The sequence below is a fragment of the Saccopteryx bilineata genome, chromosome 4 (genome assembly GCF_036850765.1).
Source record: "Saccopteryx bilineata isolate mSacBil1 chromosome 4, mSacBil1_pri_phased_curated, whole genome shotgun sequence".
Taxonomy (NCBI): Eukaryota; Metazoa; Chordata; class Mammalia; order Chiroptera; family Emballonuridae; genus Saccopteryx; species Saccopteryx bilineata.
In genome coordinates this window covers 163,532,590-163,549,192 of record NC_089493.1, presented here as the reverse complement: position 1 = coordinate 163,549,192, position 16,603 = coordinate 163,532,590, and the positions used below count along the sequence as shown (strand labels likewise).

At 42.3% G+C, this 16,603-nt stretch overlaps 1 protein-coding gene across 1 annotated transcript in view; it reads left to right on the top strand.

Moving 5' to 3' along the window:
- The window catches only part of CDC25C (cell division cycle 25C), a 34,829-nt gene extending 24,390 nt beyond the window's left edge, over nucleotides 1–10,439 (top strand). Inside the window, exons 8-13 of the mRNA XM_066272588.1 lie at nucleotides 4,494–4,544; nucleotides 6,195–6,257; nucleotides 8,429–8,527; nucleotides 9,052–9,185; nucleotides 9,573–9,684; nucleotides 9,884–10,439. Of these exons, the coding sequence (XP_066128685.1) occupies nucleotides 4,494–4,544; nucleotides 6,195–6,257; nucleotides 8,429–8,527; nucleotides 9,052–9,185; nucleotides 9,573–9,684; nucleotides 9,884–10,090 (666 nt within the window). The 3' untranslated portion in view covers nucleotides 10,091–10,439. The remainder of the gene's footprint in view (nucleotides 1–4,493; nucleotides 4,545–6,194; nucleotides 6,258–8,428; nucleotides 8,528–9,051; nucleotides 9,186–9,572; nucleotides 9,685–9,883) is intronic.
- The last annotated feature ends 6,164 nt before the right edge of the window (nucleotides 10,440–16,603 follow it).

Sequence of the window (16,603 nt, the reverse complement as noted above, 5' to 3'; positions counted from 1 at the left end):
AGCCATCAGGCCCAGGACTTTTCTTTTTTGGGAGTTTTTTGATAGGTGTTTCAATCTCATTTGTTGTAATTGGTCTGTTTAGGTTTTCTGATTCTTCCAGATTGATTTTTGGAAGATTATATGATTCAAGGAATTTGTCCATTTCATCTAGGTTGTCTAGTTTTTTGGCGTACAGTTCTTCATAGTATTTTCTTACAATATTTTGTATTTCTGTTGTGTCAGTTGTTATTTCTCCACTCTCGTTTCTAATTTTATTTATTTGAGTCCTCTCTCTTTTTTTCTTGATGAGTCTCGTTAAAGGTTCATCGATCTTGTTTACCTTTTTAAAGAACCAGCTCCTGGTTTCATTGATCCTCTGTATTGTTTCTTTAGCCTCTATGTCATTTATTTCTGCTCTGATCTTTATTATTTCCTTCCTTCTACTAGCTCTGGGCTTTACTTGCTGTTCTTTTTCTAGTTCTTTTAGATGCAGGGTTAAGTTGTTTATTTGAGCTTTTTCTAGCTTCTTGAGGTATGCCTGTAATGCTATAAACTTCCCTCTCAGGACTGCTTTTGCTGTGTCCCATAAATTTTGAGTTGATGTATGCTCATTATCGTTTGTTTCTAGGAATTTTTTTATTTCTTCTTTGATCTCATTGTTAACCCATTCATTGTTTAATAACGTGCTATTTAGTTTCCAAGTGTTTGAATGTTTTTCAATTTTTCTATTGTGGTTGATTTCTAGTTTAATGCCATTGTGATCAGAGAAAGTGCTCGATATGATTTCAATCTTCTTAAATTTGTTGAGCCCGCTTTTGTGCCCTAACATGTGGTCTATTCTAGAGAATGTACCATGAGCGCTTGAAAAGAATGTATATTCTGCTGTTTTAGGGTGAAAGGTTCTGAAGATATCTATTAAATCGAGTTCATCTAATATGTCCTTTAAGTCTGCTGTTTCTTTGTTAATTTTCTTTCTTGAGGATCTATCTAATGATGTTAATGGGGTATTGAAATCCCCTACTATTATAGTATTGCTGTTGATCTCACCCTTTAAGTCCATCAAAGTCTGCTTTATATATTTAGGTGCTCCTATATTAGGTGCGTAGATATTTATAATGGTTATATCTTCCTTTTGGATTGCTCCCTTTATCATTATGTAGTGACCTTCTTTATCTCTAACTATGGTCTTTGTTTTAAAGTCCATTTTGTCTGATATAAGTATTGCTACCCCAGCTTTTTTTTCATTTCCATTTGTGTGAAATATTTTTTTCCATCCTTTTATCTTCAGTCTGTGTGCGTCTTTTGATTTAAGGTGTGTCTCTTGTAGACAGCATATGTATGGGTCCTGTTTTCTTATCCACGCAGCTACCCTATGTCTCTTGATCGGATCATTTAATCCATTAACATTTAAGGTTATTACTGATATGTAATTGTTTATTGCCATTTTTTTTCTTTAAAACTGTATTTCTCTTTTGCTATATTCTTTTTTTTCCTTTGATCTGTTTACACCAGGTCCCTTAGCATTTCTTGCAGCCTTGGTTTGGTTGCAGTGAAATCCTTGAGGGTTTTTTTGTCTGTAAAGCTTTTTATTTCTCCTTCAATTTTAAATGATAGCCTTGCTGGATAAAGTAGTCTTGGTTGTAGGTTCTTGTTCTGCATTTCTTTGAATATTTCTTGCCATTCCCTTCTGGCCTCGAGTGTTTCTGTTGAGAAGTCAGAAGTCATCCTTATGGGGGCTCCTTTGTAGGTGATAGTCTTTTTTTATCTAGCAGCTTTTAATATTTTCTCTTTATCATTTAGCTTTGGTATTTTTTTTTTTTTTTTTTAATTTTATTTATTCATTATAGAGAGGAGAGAGAGACAGAAGGGGGGAGGAGCAGGAAGCATCAACTCCCATATGTGCCTTGACCAGGCAAGCCCAGGGTTTTGAACCGGCAACCTCAGTGTTTCCAGGTTGACGCTTTATCCACTGCGCCACCACAGGTCAGGCCAGCTTTGGTATTTTAATTATGATGTGTCTTGGTGTTGGTTTCTTTGGGTTTCTCCTTAATGGAGTTCTCTGTGCTTCCTGAACATGTGAAATGTTTTCCTGCCTTAATTGGGGGAAGTTTTCCGCTATAATATGTTTGAACAAAGTCTCTATCCCTTGTTCTTTCTCTTCCTCTTCAGGAACCCCTATGATGCGGATGTTATTTCTCTTCATGTTGTCACAGAGCTTTCTTAGAGTTTCCTCAGACTTTTTGAGTCTCTTTTTTTTCTGCTCTGCTTCCGTGCCTTTATTTATTGTGTCCTCTAACTCACTGATTCGATTCTCTGCTTCATCCATCCTGCTTTTAATTCCTTCCATTGTATTCTTTATTTCAGATATTGTATTTGTCATTTCTGACTGATTCTTTTTTATTATTTCAATGTCCTTTTTTATATTTGTTATCTCTTTATTTAGGTTTTCGTAATGGCCATCTATGGTTGTTCTAATATCTTTGAGCATCCTAACAATCATTATTTTAAACTCTGCATCTGGTAATTTGGTTATATCTGCTTCACTTAGGTCCTTTTCTGGGGATTTCTCTTGGTTTATTTGTGTTGTATTTCTCTGCCTCTGCATTTTCTCTTCACGGGAGTGGCTATGATCACATGCACAAGGGTTGGTGGCCTTGGCCTTTGCCCCGCCCCCGTGTGTGACATTATGCTCGGTCCTGAGGGCACTGGCGAGCACCTTTGCTCAGCTATAGGTCTCTGCCTGTTTCCAAGCTTTCGCCCTGCCCTTGCAGGAGGATCCCACTCAAGGAACAGCTCAAGGAACATCTGCTAGCCTTGGCTCTACCACCGGGCAGGGCTGCATGCCCAAGCTCAGCTCCATAGCGGAACTTCGCCTTTTCTGGGCTTTTGGCTCCACCCCCGCGTGAGGAGCCGGCTACCAAGTCAGACCACAAGCCTAGGTTGCACGGGCGGGGCAGGGCTGTGCTCCTCTACCCTTGCTCCGGGGCTGGTCTCCACCCTTTCCGGGGTTCCCGCCCTTCTCCCGGAGGCTGGATTACAGGCTGCTGGCAGCTGAGCTTGACCGCTTTTGCACGCCCGCTTCTCCCCAGCCGGGCAAGATTGAGCTCACACCTGAGCCCAGTGGTGGCCAGCTGGCTTCCGCCCCTGCCAGTAGAACCGTGCTTTTGTCTCCCGCTGCCGCCCGCTCTCCGGTGCGCCCTCAGCCGCGTGGGTGGGGGCGTTGCAGCTCGCACCCTAAGACTCACTACTGTAGACCCGAAAGCTCCCTCCTTCTATGCGACTCTGCTCTTAATGCCGAGGGGGAGCTTGTTTGGCTGCTCTCCTGCTTCCCTTTGCTGGTATTGCTGTTTCTGGGGGAAATATTCACTTCAGCTTTGGGGAGTGACTCGTCCCAGGGGTTAGGGTGGCTATCTCCCAAAATGTTTCTCCCTATGCCTCCTAGATTGCACTCTCTTCCTGTTACTGTGGTCCTCTCCTCTCTCCCCACCCCCAGGAGCCCCAGGTGATTGTTTTTGAGAGAGATGTTCTGCACGGTCCCTTTAAGAAGGATCCTGGGTCTGAGAAATCAGACTCTCTCACAAACAGTATCCTGACTTGTTTCCAGCTAAATACTGTCCTTACGCCTCTTCTGGGCTCTGGGGCTGCAGGCTGGGGCTTTGTTCCTGGGGCTCAGGACCCTTTCCCCTCTGCTAAACTCACTTCCTGCCACGTGAGTCTCTCCCTGCTGCCATTCGCTCCGAGGAGCTGGGCAGCCCTCTCCGCGTTTCCACGTTTCTGCTTTTCCTACCAGTCTCGGTGTGGCTTCTTCAGTGTTCCTTGGTTGAAGAGTCCTCTTAGTTTAGTCCAAAGTTGGTTTTTCCAGATGATAGTTCATAAAATTAGTTTGTAATCCACTTTGGTTCTGGGAGGTAGATACTGGTACGTCTGCCTACTCCAGTGCCATCTTGTCTCTTATATAGCTGAATTTTTGTGCATATCTATTTTCTTAGGAAAATAAGTGGCATTGTTAGATCAAAGGGTATGCAATTTTTTAATGATTCTCCACTTTTTCCATCCCCTAATTTTTAAACTTATTTATTTATTTATTCATTTATTTTTACAGGGACAGAGAGAGAGAGAGAGAGGGATAGACAGGGACGGACAGGAACAGAGAGGGATGAGAAGCATCAATCAGTTTTTCGTTGCGAGACCTTAGTTGTTCATTGATTGCTTTCTCACATATGCCTTGACTGCAGACCTTCAGCAGACTGAGCAACACCTTGCTCGAGCCAGCGACCTTGGGTCCAAGCTGGTGAGCTTTTGCTCAGACCAGATGAGCCCACGCTCAAGCTGGTGATCTCGGGGTCTCAAACCTGGGTCCTCTGCATCCCAGTCCGGCACTCTATCCACTGTGCCACTGCCTGGTCAGGCTGATTTTTAAACATTTAACATGAGAATTGGGGGTTAGGGAAATCTTGTCACTTTCAGGGTTTAACTCTAAGACATTATCTCTCTCTGATATTAATATCACTCAGATACTGGGGGAAGATTCTCACCAGGGGTACTTGACTGATGATTTCTCCAAGGTAAGTATAGGAATGCCCTTTCTTTATTTTGTGTCTGAATCTTTTCTCTGCTTGCAGAGGACACATCCTCACCAAGTATGCTCTGATAACCTGATGGCACTGTAATGGTAGATTTAGGACCTAAACATTTACAGTGAAAAAGTATTCCTGTTCATTCTGGGAAAATCCAGAAAAGTGGGGAAAGTATAAGTCATATTGCCTTTTCTTTTTTTAAATATCTTTTTTAAAAAATCTTTTAATATTATATAAATAATACTTGGTCATTTTTGAAAAAGTAGAAAATGAAATCTACTCCAACTCTCTTTTTCTCTCAGACACCAAAAGCAAAGTAGCTTTTATTTTTTTGGAACAAAACAAACCCAAACCACAAGACAACAGTTAAAATATATGTTTCTTTAAGACAAATCAAACATTTTCATTGTTTAACCACCAAGTTATTAAGATAATCTTTCTTTGAATCTGTGTTCTTGTTTTTTTTTTGTTTATTGACAAACGTTATTCCATTGGCCATATAAATCTATTCTCAGTAGATAAAATGCATATGATATCCTGGACATTTAAAGGCTATCCATTTTAGTACCACTGGTTTAGCTTAATGAAACATTTCTATTTTTGTCTTGTGAGCTACCCTTAACCACCATGTACACACAAACACACTTTTTAGTATATACCGTTTTGTGATCTTTTGGGGTTCTTTTTCTTCATTTATTATGTCAGGAACATTTTTCTCATGTCAACAAAGAGTCCTGCTTTATCATTTTTTGTGTGTGTGTGTGAGAGAGTGACAGGAAGGGAGAGAGATGAGAAGCATCAACTTGTATTTGCGGCTCCTTAATTGTTCATTGATTGCTTTGTCAACTGTGCCTTGACAGTGAAGCGCCAGCTGAGCCAAGGATCCCTTGCTCAAGCCAGTGACCTTTGGCCTCAAGCCAACGACCATGGGCTCATGTTGATGATCCCATACTCAAGCTGGCAAGCCCATGTTCAAGCTGGCAACCTTGGGGTTTTGAAATTGGGACCTCAGCATCTCAGGTTTATCCACTGTGCTACCAGTCAGGCATCATTTCATCATTTTTAATAGCATATAGCAAATTATAGCAGCAAATTATAATGATAAATTATCATTTATTTTTTCAGCTGCCCATAATTTCTTGATAAATCCCTTCTTGTACGCCTGGCCTGTGGTAGTGCAGTGGATAGAGTGTCGACCTGGAACACTGAGGTCACAAGTTCGAAACCCTGGGCTTACCCAGTCAAGGCACATATGACAAGCAGTCAATGAACAACTGAATTAAAGAAACTATGAGTTGATACTTCTCATTCTACTCCCTTCTCTTTCTGTGAAATCAAAAAATAAAAAATTTTAAAAAGAATATTTTATAAAATTTCCTTGTGAAGTATACCACAATGGACATAGTTGTAGCCAAACCTAAAACTTTATACATATTTGTAATTAGTTCCTTAGAATCAGTTCTTAGAAATAGAATTGCTGCAGTTTTCAGAAATGGAATGCGCATTATAGAAACCATTGATTTTTGAAAGCATCTGGGGGGTAGAAGGTCATTTAGAAAGAAGGACAATATATGAGTGTTTGATCTCAAATTTGGGTATAGAAAACTTGCTGTTGTTTCAGCTCTTTGATATTTCTAGGTATGTGTGCTGCCAACCGTTTCAGGGAGACACCAAGATCTGAAGTACATCAACCCAGAAACAGTAAGCAGATTTCTGGAAATGGTAACTGGTTATAAAAGCTACCATCTGGTCAGTTCTGTCCCTAAAATCCCCACTTCCAATAGTATTTCTGTCACTGTGTTCACTAACATACTCCTTATTCAACTGAAGCAGTATTAAAGGACTTACTTTTATCCCATTAAACAAATGATATATAATTTTTATGAAAGAAACAAAAATAAGAAAAAGTAAAAGAGGGCAAGAAAGGAAAGAAGGATATAAAGAAAAATTAAATGAAAGAAGAGCCTGACCTGTGGTGGTGCAGTAGATAAACCATTGACCTGGAATGTTGTCGCTGGTTTGAAACCCTGGGCTTGCCCGGTCAAGGCACATATGGGAGTTGATGCTTCCTGCTCCTCCCCCCTTCTCTCTTTCTCTTCTCTCTCAAATAAATAAAGTTATTGTTTTGTTTGTTTTTTTTGTATTTTTCTGAAGCTGGAAACGGGGAGAGACAGTCAGACAGACTCCCGCATGCGCCCGACCGGGATCCACCCGGCACGCCCACCAGGGGCCACGCTCTGCCCACCAGGGGGCGATGCTCTGCCCCTCCAGGGCGTCGCTTTGCCGCGACCAGAGCCACTCTAGCGCCTGGGGCAGAGGCCAAGGAGCCATCCCCAGCACCCGGGCCATCTTTGCTCCAATGGAGCCTTGGCTGCGGGAGGGCAAGAGAGAGACAGAGAGGAAGGAGGGGGTGGGGGGTGGAGAAGCAAATGGGCGCTTCTCCTATGTGCCCTGGCCAGGAATCAAACCCCGGTCCCCCGCATGCCAGGCCAACGCTCTACTGCTGAGCCAACCAGCCAGGACCTAAAGTCTTTTTTTTTTTTAAAGGCAAAAACCCCATAAGAAAATAAGTAAAAATCACTTAATTTGGGTGAATTTACATCCTGGTTTACATATTATAATTTCATTTATGCCTATTAGTACAGGGTAATTATTAATGCTGTTCTCTATCATTTTGAAAAGTATCTCAGTTTGTGCAATAATATTTGGTCAACCTACCCATAATTTTGCCACCAGAGACAACCTCTAGTAATATTTTCCTTATGGCCTTCCAGATTTTATTCTGGTATATGCTTTATAAAAATAGGGTCATGATGAACATGTAATATTACAGTTAGCTTAGTGAGGCATTGTAAACATCATTCTATATCAGTAAAAAGATTGATCTATATTATCATTTTAATGGCTATATAATATTCTGTTATACTGATGAGTAATTTATATAACCAAACCCGTTTTTTTTTAATGGTATTTATTTTTTAATTTATTCATTTTAGAGAGGAGAGGGAGAGACAGAGAGAGAGAGAGAGAGGAGAGACAGAGAGAGAGAAGGGGGGGGAGGAACTAGAAGCATCAACTCCCATATGTGCCTTGACCAGGCAAGCCCAGGGTTTTGAACCGGTGACCTCAGCATTTCCAGGTCGACACTTTATCCACTGCACCACCACAGGTCAGGCCCCAAACCCCTGTTGTTGAATATTTAAATTATTTGTAAAATTTTAACCTAAAAATGCTGAGATGAATATTATTGTGCTACATTTTTTGTATACTTTCTGTTTATTTAAGATGTTAGAAAAGAAAAAAATATATTAGAAAAGAAATTGCTGAGTCAAAGTGTAATAACATTTATTTTTTATATGTATTTACAAAGTTTCCTCCAGAAAGGTAGAACCAATTTATACTCCTGCAAGTAGCTTGTTTCCTCCTCTGGGTAGTAAGCTTTTTCTTCTATATTCTTTTCTAAAAGAGTTGCTTTCTTCCTTTATATTGGAGGGTGGAAAACCATTTCCCATCTCTTGCAAAATCTGGCTCTCAAGCTGCCACCTGTGCCACTACAGAAGTCTTTGTGTGTCTTCTGAGAGACTGATTTCAGCCATGCCTGCCTCCAGATGAGTAGCTTCAGTATGGTTTTTCCTGGTATCCTGGCAATACCAGCTATTTTGGTTCTCTAAAAAGGCCACTTCCTATTCCATCCTCTTAGATAGGGTGGGGCTGAGCCACTGCCACATTTCAAATATAGGGGGACTTTGGAGGCTGGGCATACAGTGGAATCCTGGGGGACTGAAAGAAGTGTAAATTAGAAACTGTGTGACTGGCTCTTTTCTCCTTTATAGTGACAGTGAGCAGGGTATTCAATCATAATTTTTGTGCAGGTGGCTGCCTTACTGTTGGGGAAATTCCAGGGTCTGATTGAGAAGTTTTATATCATCGATTGCCGCTATCCATATGAGTACCTGGGAGGACACATCCAGGTGAGGTTACATTGGGGATATTAGCAGAGGAAGGGTTGGAGATAGTTCTTTATTGAAAAGAGTCTATGAGCAAAGGGTCCTGTGAACTCTAGAACTAGGGTAGACATACATTTGGAACTTATCAAAGCTATAAGTCCTCATTGCTATTCTAATTCTGTGTACCTTGAACAATTTACTTTCCCCTTTTCTCCTAGACTAATCTCTCTTTTACGTAGAAGTGAAAGGCTCTTACATGGAAATATTGATAAAAACATTATCCCAGGACTGAGAAGTACTGTGCAAACATTACTGCTTATAGACCTTTCTCACAATGATCCGGCACTTCAGTCAGTTTAGTTCTATGACCATTTATTGAGCAACTACTTCATACCAGGCCCTCGGGGTAGATATGATACAAAGATAAAATTAGGTCTTTTCTCTGAAAGTGCTTTTAGTCTAGCTTCCTGGCCCAAATTCCTTAAGATGTACAGTGTTGACACTGTCCACAGGCCCTTGAGAAAATACTTATTAAAATTCTTTTACAGGAAGCCTTCAACTTGTACAGTCAGGAAGAATTGTTTAACTTCTTTCTGAAGATGCCTATTGTCCCACTGGATACCCAGAAAAGAATAATCATTGTGTTCCACTGTGAATTCTCCTCAGATAGGGGTCCCCGAATGTGAGTGTTTGCATGGGGTAGGACTGGTGATGGAAACTGAGCTTGAGTTGGATTTACAAGAGAACCTTCCCAGACCAGTTCAGACAGAAACTGAATGAATGAATGCATGCTTCTACTGCAGTTTGAAGAATAGTTGGGAGGTGTAAGAAAGGGAATTTCTACAATTCAAAAGTTTGGAGCAGTGAAGGAAAAAAGATTGGGAATTAGGCACTAGTAGAGGGAAGGAGAAAGAATGGCGCTACTTAGATATGTTTTGCAAAAATAATAAGATCTCGAGGTCCTTTGGGGGTTAGCAGTAGTCTGTTCTTTCTCCCCTTCGCGTTGATTGGCCCATGGAATCCTGACCTTGCTTCTTTCTGCCCACCCATCTCTGGGCTTTCTCTAAAGGTGCCGCTCTCTGAGAAAAGAGGACAGGGCCCTGAACCAGTATCCAGCACTGTACTACCCAGAGCTGTATATCCTCAAAGGGGGCTACAGAGATTTCTTTCAAGACTATATGGTAAAAGAAGGGGAATTTGGGGCAATGAGGGAGCCCAGACTTGGGGAACCAACTTTAGCATGTAACTCCCAGGGTTTGCAAAGGCCTCCAAGAAGAAATTACTGCTCCTTCTTAGCCACTACCAGGAGCCTCTCTGTTATGCTTAGCAGGCAGAGTTCAGGAACCTAGAAGATCCCTTACTTTGTTGCTGACCTTTCAGGTGCTGTGTGAACCACAGAGCTATTGCCCTATGCATCACCATGACCATAAGGCAGAGCTGCTGAGGTGTCAAAGCCAGAACAAAGCATGGGAAGGGGAGCGGCAGCTGCAGGAACAGATTGCCTTACTGGTGAAGGATGTGAGCCCAAGAAAAGAGACCGGCTGCTGGCTGCCTAGGAGTCACCAAAAGACAGTGCAGAAACCTTGAGCAGAAAGAGGCCATCTTCTGTGCTGCTAAACTCAAAGATTGTTAAAAGATGTCTGCAAAACAACAGGCCGCCAAACTAATGCAGTCCTGGGCCTTGGCATTGTCAAGGTTTCAGGAGAGCTGCTGGGGTGTGGTGAAGTCCTGGAGCTAGCTCTACACACTGTAGCCTTGGATTGCACTGAGATGTGTGTTTCTTTGGGGAATGTTTGCATTCTCTTCTTAACTTGAACAAGTTACTTGAATCTTATCACAAGCCAGCTAGCTTTTTCTGTGCCTGAGCTTTTGGCTATGCAAGAGAGTCATCTACCTTCTTTCTCTGTATTTCCCTATTTCTTTCTTAAATTGAAAAATAAACGATGTAGAATGAAAGATGTGATTGTGAGCCTCGTCTGCTTCTAGAAGATTTATATGAGGAAGTGATTACCAAATTAGCCTCCTTCAGACATAAAGGTATAACCATCCATCTCTAAGAGCTGAGACTATGGTGCTTTTCTCTAGATTGACCAGTGATTCTCCAAGTTTAGATCCTAGAACAGCAGTCTCATCTGAACTTATTTGCAATACAAATTTTCAGGTCCCAGTCCAGAGCTACTGAATCAGAACCTCTGAGGTTAGGGCCCAGAAATCTGAGTTTTAAAAATCTCCTTTGGGTATACAACATAATGAGCAGTTCAAATACTATCCAGATGTTCACCTGAAACCTATGTATTCTTATTGATCAATATCACCCTGTTAAAGTTAATTTTCTAAATAAAATTTAAAAATTAAAAAAAAAAAATCTCCCTTATAGGTGATTCTGATGGACACCAAAGCATAGGCTAGCTCCACTGCTCTGGAATTAAAAACATTACTAAATGCATTCATTCTTCAGCAATATTCCAGGCTTTGCTTTTCTAAAGACCATTCCACAGAACAAGTTACTGTAAAAGTGTGCCCCAGACTTGGCCCTCCGGTATCTAGGCTCAGAAAACCAGATGAGTAGCATTCTCTACAAGTGGCAGGTTGAATTTGGTTCTTGTCTACAGCCTCAATAGAGTTTTGACTTTTTTTTGTTTCCCAAACTCTTTTCTCCACTCCATTTCACAGCTCACAAATAAGTTTTAAAAAGTTTAGATTTAAGGTGATTGGAAGTAGAGATTTGTGCTATATTTCTTTTATTTGTTGAATTAAGAGAAAATAAAAGTACCAGGTAGGATCAGTTAGACTTAAGGAAGTCCTTTTAAACTGCATTTTTCATCAATATCCCAGACTACTTTCCAAGAGCTCTTTAAGGCTAGTAGGCTTTTGTCTGTTTAATGCGATACAGCCAGTGGTGGAATTCAGCCGGTTTGCACCGGTTTGGCGAAACCAAAACTGAATTTTTGGTTGAGTTTAGTGAACCGGTTGTTAAAATGACATTTGTGCCTGACCTGTGGTGGCGCAGTGGATAAAGCATCGACCGGGAATGCTGAGGTCGCTGGTTCGAAACCCTGGGCTTACCTGGTCAAGGCACATATGGGAGTTGATGCTTCCTGCTCCTCCCCTCTTCTCTCTCTCTCTCTCTCTCTCTCTCTCTCCTCCTCCTCCTCCTCTCCTCTCTAAAATGAATAAAGTCTTTAAAAAAAAGGTTATAAAAAAATAAATAAGCCCTGGCTGGTTGGCTCAGCGGTAGAGCGTCGGCCTAGCGTGCGGAGGACCCGGGTTCGATTCCCGGCCAGGGCACACAGGAGAAGCGCCCATTTGCTTCTCCACCCCTCCGCCGCACTTTCCCTCTGTCTCTCTCTTCCCCTCCCGCAGCCAAGGCTCCATTGGAGCAAGGATAGCCCGGGCGCTGGGGATGGCTCTGTGGCCTCTGCCCCAGGCGCTAGAGTGGCTCTGGTCGCAACATGGCGACGCCCAGGATGGGCAGAGCATCGCCCCCTGGTGGGCAGAGCGTCGCCCCTGGTGGGCGTGCCGGGTGGATCCCGGTCGGGCGCATGCGGGAGTCTGTCTGACTGTCTCTCCCTGTTTCCAGCTTCAGAAAAATGAAAAATGAAAAAAAATAAAATAAATAAATAAATAAATAAATAAATAAATAAATAAAATGACATTTATAATCAGAGTTCTCTCTAAGGTGGGCACCTGGGCAGCCACCCACTGTGGAAGTCACAAATTTACATTCCTTGCTCTTTTTAAAATGTTCATCTGCACAACAGCATATTCTAAACAACTATAGTAATGTTCATTCCGTCCATAGATGAAAAAAATTGCAAGTGAAGATGCCAATCAAGAAGTAATATGGAGGCCCTGGCCTGTTGACTCAACGGTAGAGCGTTGGCCCGGCGTGTGGAAGTTCCGGGTTCAATTCCCGGCCAGGGCACACAGGAGAAGCACCCATCTGCTTCCCCCTTCCCCCTCCTTTCTCTCTATCACTCTCTTTCCCTCTTGGCCCCAGGCCCGGAGGATGGCTTCATGGCCTCCGCCTCAGGCACTAGAATGGCTACAGTTGCAACAGAGCAACAACCCAGATGGGCAGAGCATCGCCCCCTAGGGGGCATGCCAGGTGATCCCGGTGGGGTGTATGCAGGAGTCTGTCTGCCTCCCTGCTTCTCACTTCAGAAAAAAAAGAAACAAAAAAAAAACCAATATGGAAATATTTTAAATAACAGTTTTATTGTTTTTTTGTCAGGTATTATTTAATATTTGTATTAATATTTTAAAACTCATAACAATCTAGTGTACCTTTTTTATTCTTATTTAAGTATTAAATGCATGAAATTATAAACTACCTTTCAGTAAATCTTTTTTTCTACTTAAAATGGCCGTTACAGCAGAGAACAAGTTGTTAAATTATTTGAATCCCACCACTGGATACAGCCCTGTGTGGTCTGGGGTGGCAGTGGAATTGACTATAAACATTGTCACTCTCCTGTATTAACCTAGTAATAGTAATAGCCCAGGACAGAAGAAGGACAAAGGGCTCTTAAGCCTAGGCTGAGATAGGCTCCCACGTTCTGGAGCAGGGAGACTTCTGAAAATAAGCGGGTTGAAGGAGGGCTGGATTGATTTTTCCTGCGTTTGCTAGTGCTCTTCTCTTGGAGTGTGGTGTGCATGCCTTACAGCAGAGGGCGCTGCTGTATTCTCTAAGCCAGCCACCGGAGCCTGCAGCATCCACTCCTGGCTTGTGCCTATCTGGCCTCCCTGAGTCCTTGACCTCTGAGCTTGAAGAGATGAAGGGAAAAAGGAGAGAAAAGCTGCTACTCCAATCCCAACATTACCCCCACTAAGCATCCTCTTAGTAGCCCGAGGATGAAACAAACTGCTTGAAGCACCTCCAAGTGTGAGTAGGAGGGGTCCCTGACTCATTCATTGCCTACCCTAGTGTGTTATTTCATGATAATTCTCCCCAGAAAGGTCGAATCAACCCGCCCCTGAAAAGAAACTGGTACAGATGTGTTCACATTTCAGTAATCTTAATACATGGAAATTCTGAGTTGCAAAACAAAAAGCGGGCTTAATTAGTTATCTACTTTGTGAAAAATTATGTTTGCCTAAAGGGCAACATTTTCCCATATAATTTTTTATAACATTCTCCTACTGTATAGGTATCATGTTTTTGTTTTTTTTTTGTATTTTTCTGAAGCTGGAAACGGGGAGAGACAGACTCCCGCATGCGCCCGACCGGGATCCACCCAGCACGCCCACCAGGGGGCGACGCTCTGCCCCTCCGGGGCGCCGCTCTGTCGCGACCAGAGCCACTCTAGCGCCTGTGGCAGAGGCCAAGGAGCCATCCCCAGCGCCCGGGCCATCCTTGCTCCAATGGAGCCTTGGCTGCGGGAGGGGAAGAGAGAGACAGAGAGGAAGGAGGGTGGGGTGTGGAGAAGCAGATGGGCACTTCTATGTGCCCTGGCCGGGAATCAAACCCCGGTCCCCCGCACGCCAGGCCGATGCTCTACCGCTGAGCCAAGCAGCCAGGGCCCATGCAAGATTTTTTAAATGAACTTGAATATATATAAACATTTAATTTTCACAGTAATTCTGTGAGGTAAGTACTGATAATTATGCACATTTTACAGATAAGTAAATTTATGGTGAAAGTTGGGATTTGTACCCAGGCAGTATGGCTCCAGAGCCTGTACCCTTAATGGATTTTGCTGTTACCAAATCCTCATCAAAGAACAATATGTCTTTCTAGAGTTGGCATTGTCTTGCATGTTAAATATGTAAGCCTCAATTCTTTTTTTTTTTTTTTTTGTAGCAAGAGAGATGGAGAGAGAGACAGAGAGAGGGACGGATAGGGACAGATAGACAAGAAGGGAGAGAGATGAGAAGCATCAACTCTTCACTGTGACACCTTAGTTGTTCATTGATAGCTTTCTCATATGTGCCTTGACAGGGGGCTTCAGCAGAGCCAGTGACCCCACACTCAAGCTAGATGGAGACCACGCTCAAGCTGGCGACCTCGAGGTTTCACACCTGGGTTCCAGGTTGACCCTCTATCCACTGTGCTACCACCTGGTCAGGCATAAGCCTCAATTTTTGAGATGTCAAGACCAAGGGTTTTATGAGCTTGGGAGATGAGCCTAAGAGCAGACACTAAGACCCCAGCCCATAGACTTTAGCACACAGCTAATTAGCGGTTTAGCTCTGCACTGCTCTCCTTGCATGACTAATATTCATGCATCATGCAATCAAGTAATAAAGCACGGAAACTTTTTGGCCTAAAAATTGCTTCTGGTAGTCAATCTCAACCTAGGACCTGGCTGACCTCTGCAATAAGGAAGGGAGGAACATTTCTCAGGAGTGTAGAATGGGAGGCATATAAGATTCTCTTTCCCCATTCAGTTCAGGCAAGTGTTAAGGAAACATCAATTCCTTTAAGCGTGTGTGTGTGTGTGTGTGTGTGTGTGTGTGTGTGTATATATATATATATATATATATATATATATATATATATAAATAATCTGGGGTTGCCAATTCTGAGTACCACAGGTATTCAAACACCTGCCCTCAAAAACCTGACAAGGTAGAAAATGTTTCTTTGTTTCCATCCCTGGCCCACTAGTATATTCAGTGAAAGGAAGAAAGAACTATATGTAGTCTCCAGCTCCGAAGCAGCAAGTCAGGAGGTGGCCAAGTTCACAGATAATTAACTCTTGTATGCCTCTTGGGATAATAGCACTTTATTCAGTGCTAACTGTGTCAGGCACCATGTTAAACCCTTAATATATACTTAATACACTTATTTAATCCTCGCAGCTGTTATATGGATGAAGTAGATACTGTCATAATTTTACAGATGAAGAAACAAACACAGAAAATTCAAGTGATGTGCTCAAGTTCACCCAGCATGTGTTGCAAGTGTCATTTGAACCCAGGCAGTCTTTAAGCTGGTGCTCTTTTTTTTAAAATATAATTTTTAAAAATTACCATTATTTGAGAGAAAAAGAGAAAGAGAAAGGAGAAGGAGAGAGACAGCCATCAACTCAGTACTCTACTTAGTTGTTCCATTTAGTTGTGTACACATTGATTGCTTCTCATTTGTCTCCTGACTGAGGATCAAACCCACAACCTCGGCACACCAAGTTGATGCTTTATTCACTTAGCAACCCAGCCAGGGCCTAAAGCTTGTGCTCTTAACTATTATTCACTATAGTGCCAATATCCTGGGTTAGAGTAGCATCAGGGATTAAAGTTTAACAGTGAGAAAGGACTTGATACAAAGCAGAAAACCAAGATTATATGTTGAAACTGGAGTAAGGATATTGGAACCATGGAGCCCCAATCAGTGGGTTGCAATGCCTCCCAGGGCAGGGTTAGTGTCTTAATCATTTTTGCACCTGGCACAAAACTAGACCCATAATCAGTCTCAAAAATCATTATTGAATTGAATGATGACTGCATAACATCATTTTTGTAGAAAGGAGTGACTCATTTGTCATTTTCCACAAAGTTCCTAATGGCAATGCTCCTTATCTAGCAGGTGTTGGCAGTCAGAGGACATGTTTGGTGGGGAAAGGGTATGCTGGAAGCACTATTAGTTTTTAAGTCATATTTATTTGTAGAGGTTTCCTTAACCCTCCCCTAACTTTGGTAACCAGTCCTCATTAAAGGCCCAGTGATATCAAGCTCTCCATCCCTGTGCCCAGAAATATGCTCTAGGTATCTATCTCCTTTACTCACATAAAAAGGCTGGCCTCTTACAGGTAGTACTGAGCATTGCTCTTAGCCCATCCATTTGGTCTTGTTCCTCTCTTCCTGGTCCACTTCATGGGGGTATCACTGAGTAGACACTTTGGGCACCCTGAAAAAATGCCTTTTCCCAACCTACCCTCTTAACCCAAACCTGATTTGGCTTTGTTGCTGAAGGAGAGGACAGCAGAAGTGACACCCCTTGACCACACTAAATCTTTCTTGATTTGTAGGTTTCAGTCCTTTCCCAACCACTTGAAATTGTCATCCTTTGCTTTATAAATTCCATTATGAAACTATTGCCGGAGTGGAGTAGAAAGTGGGTCTATAGCCCTGGAAAAAGTGGATACTCTATCATCCACC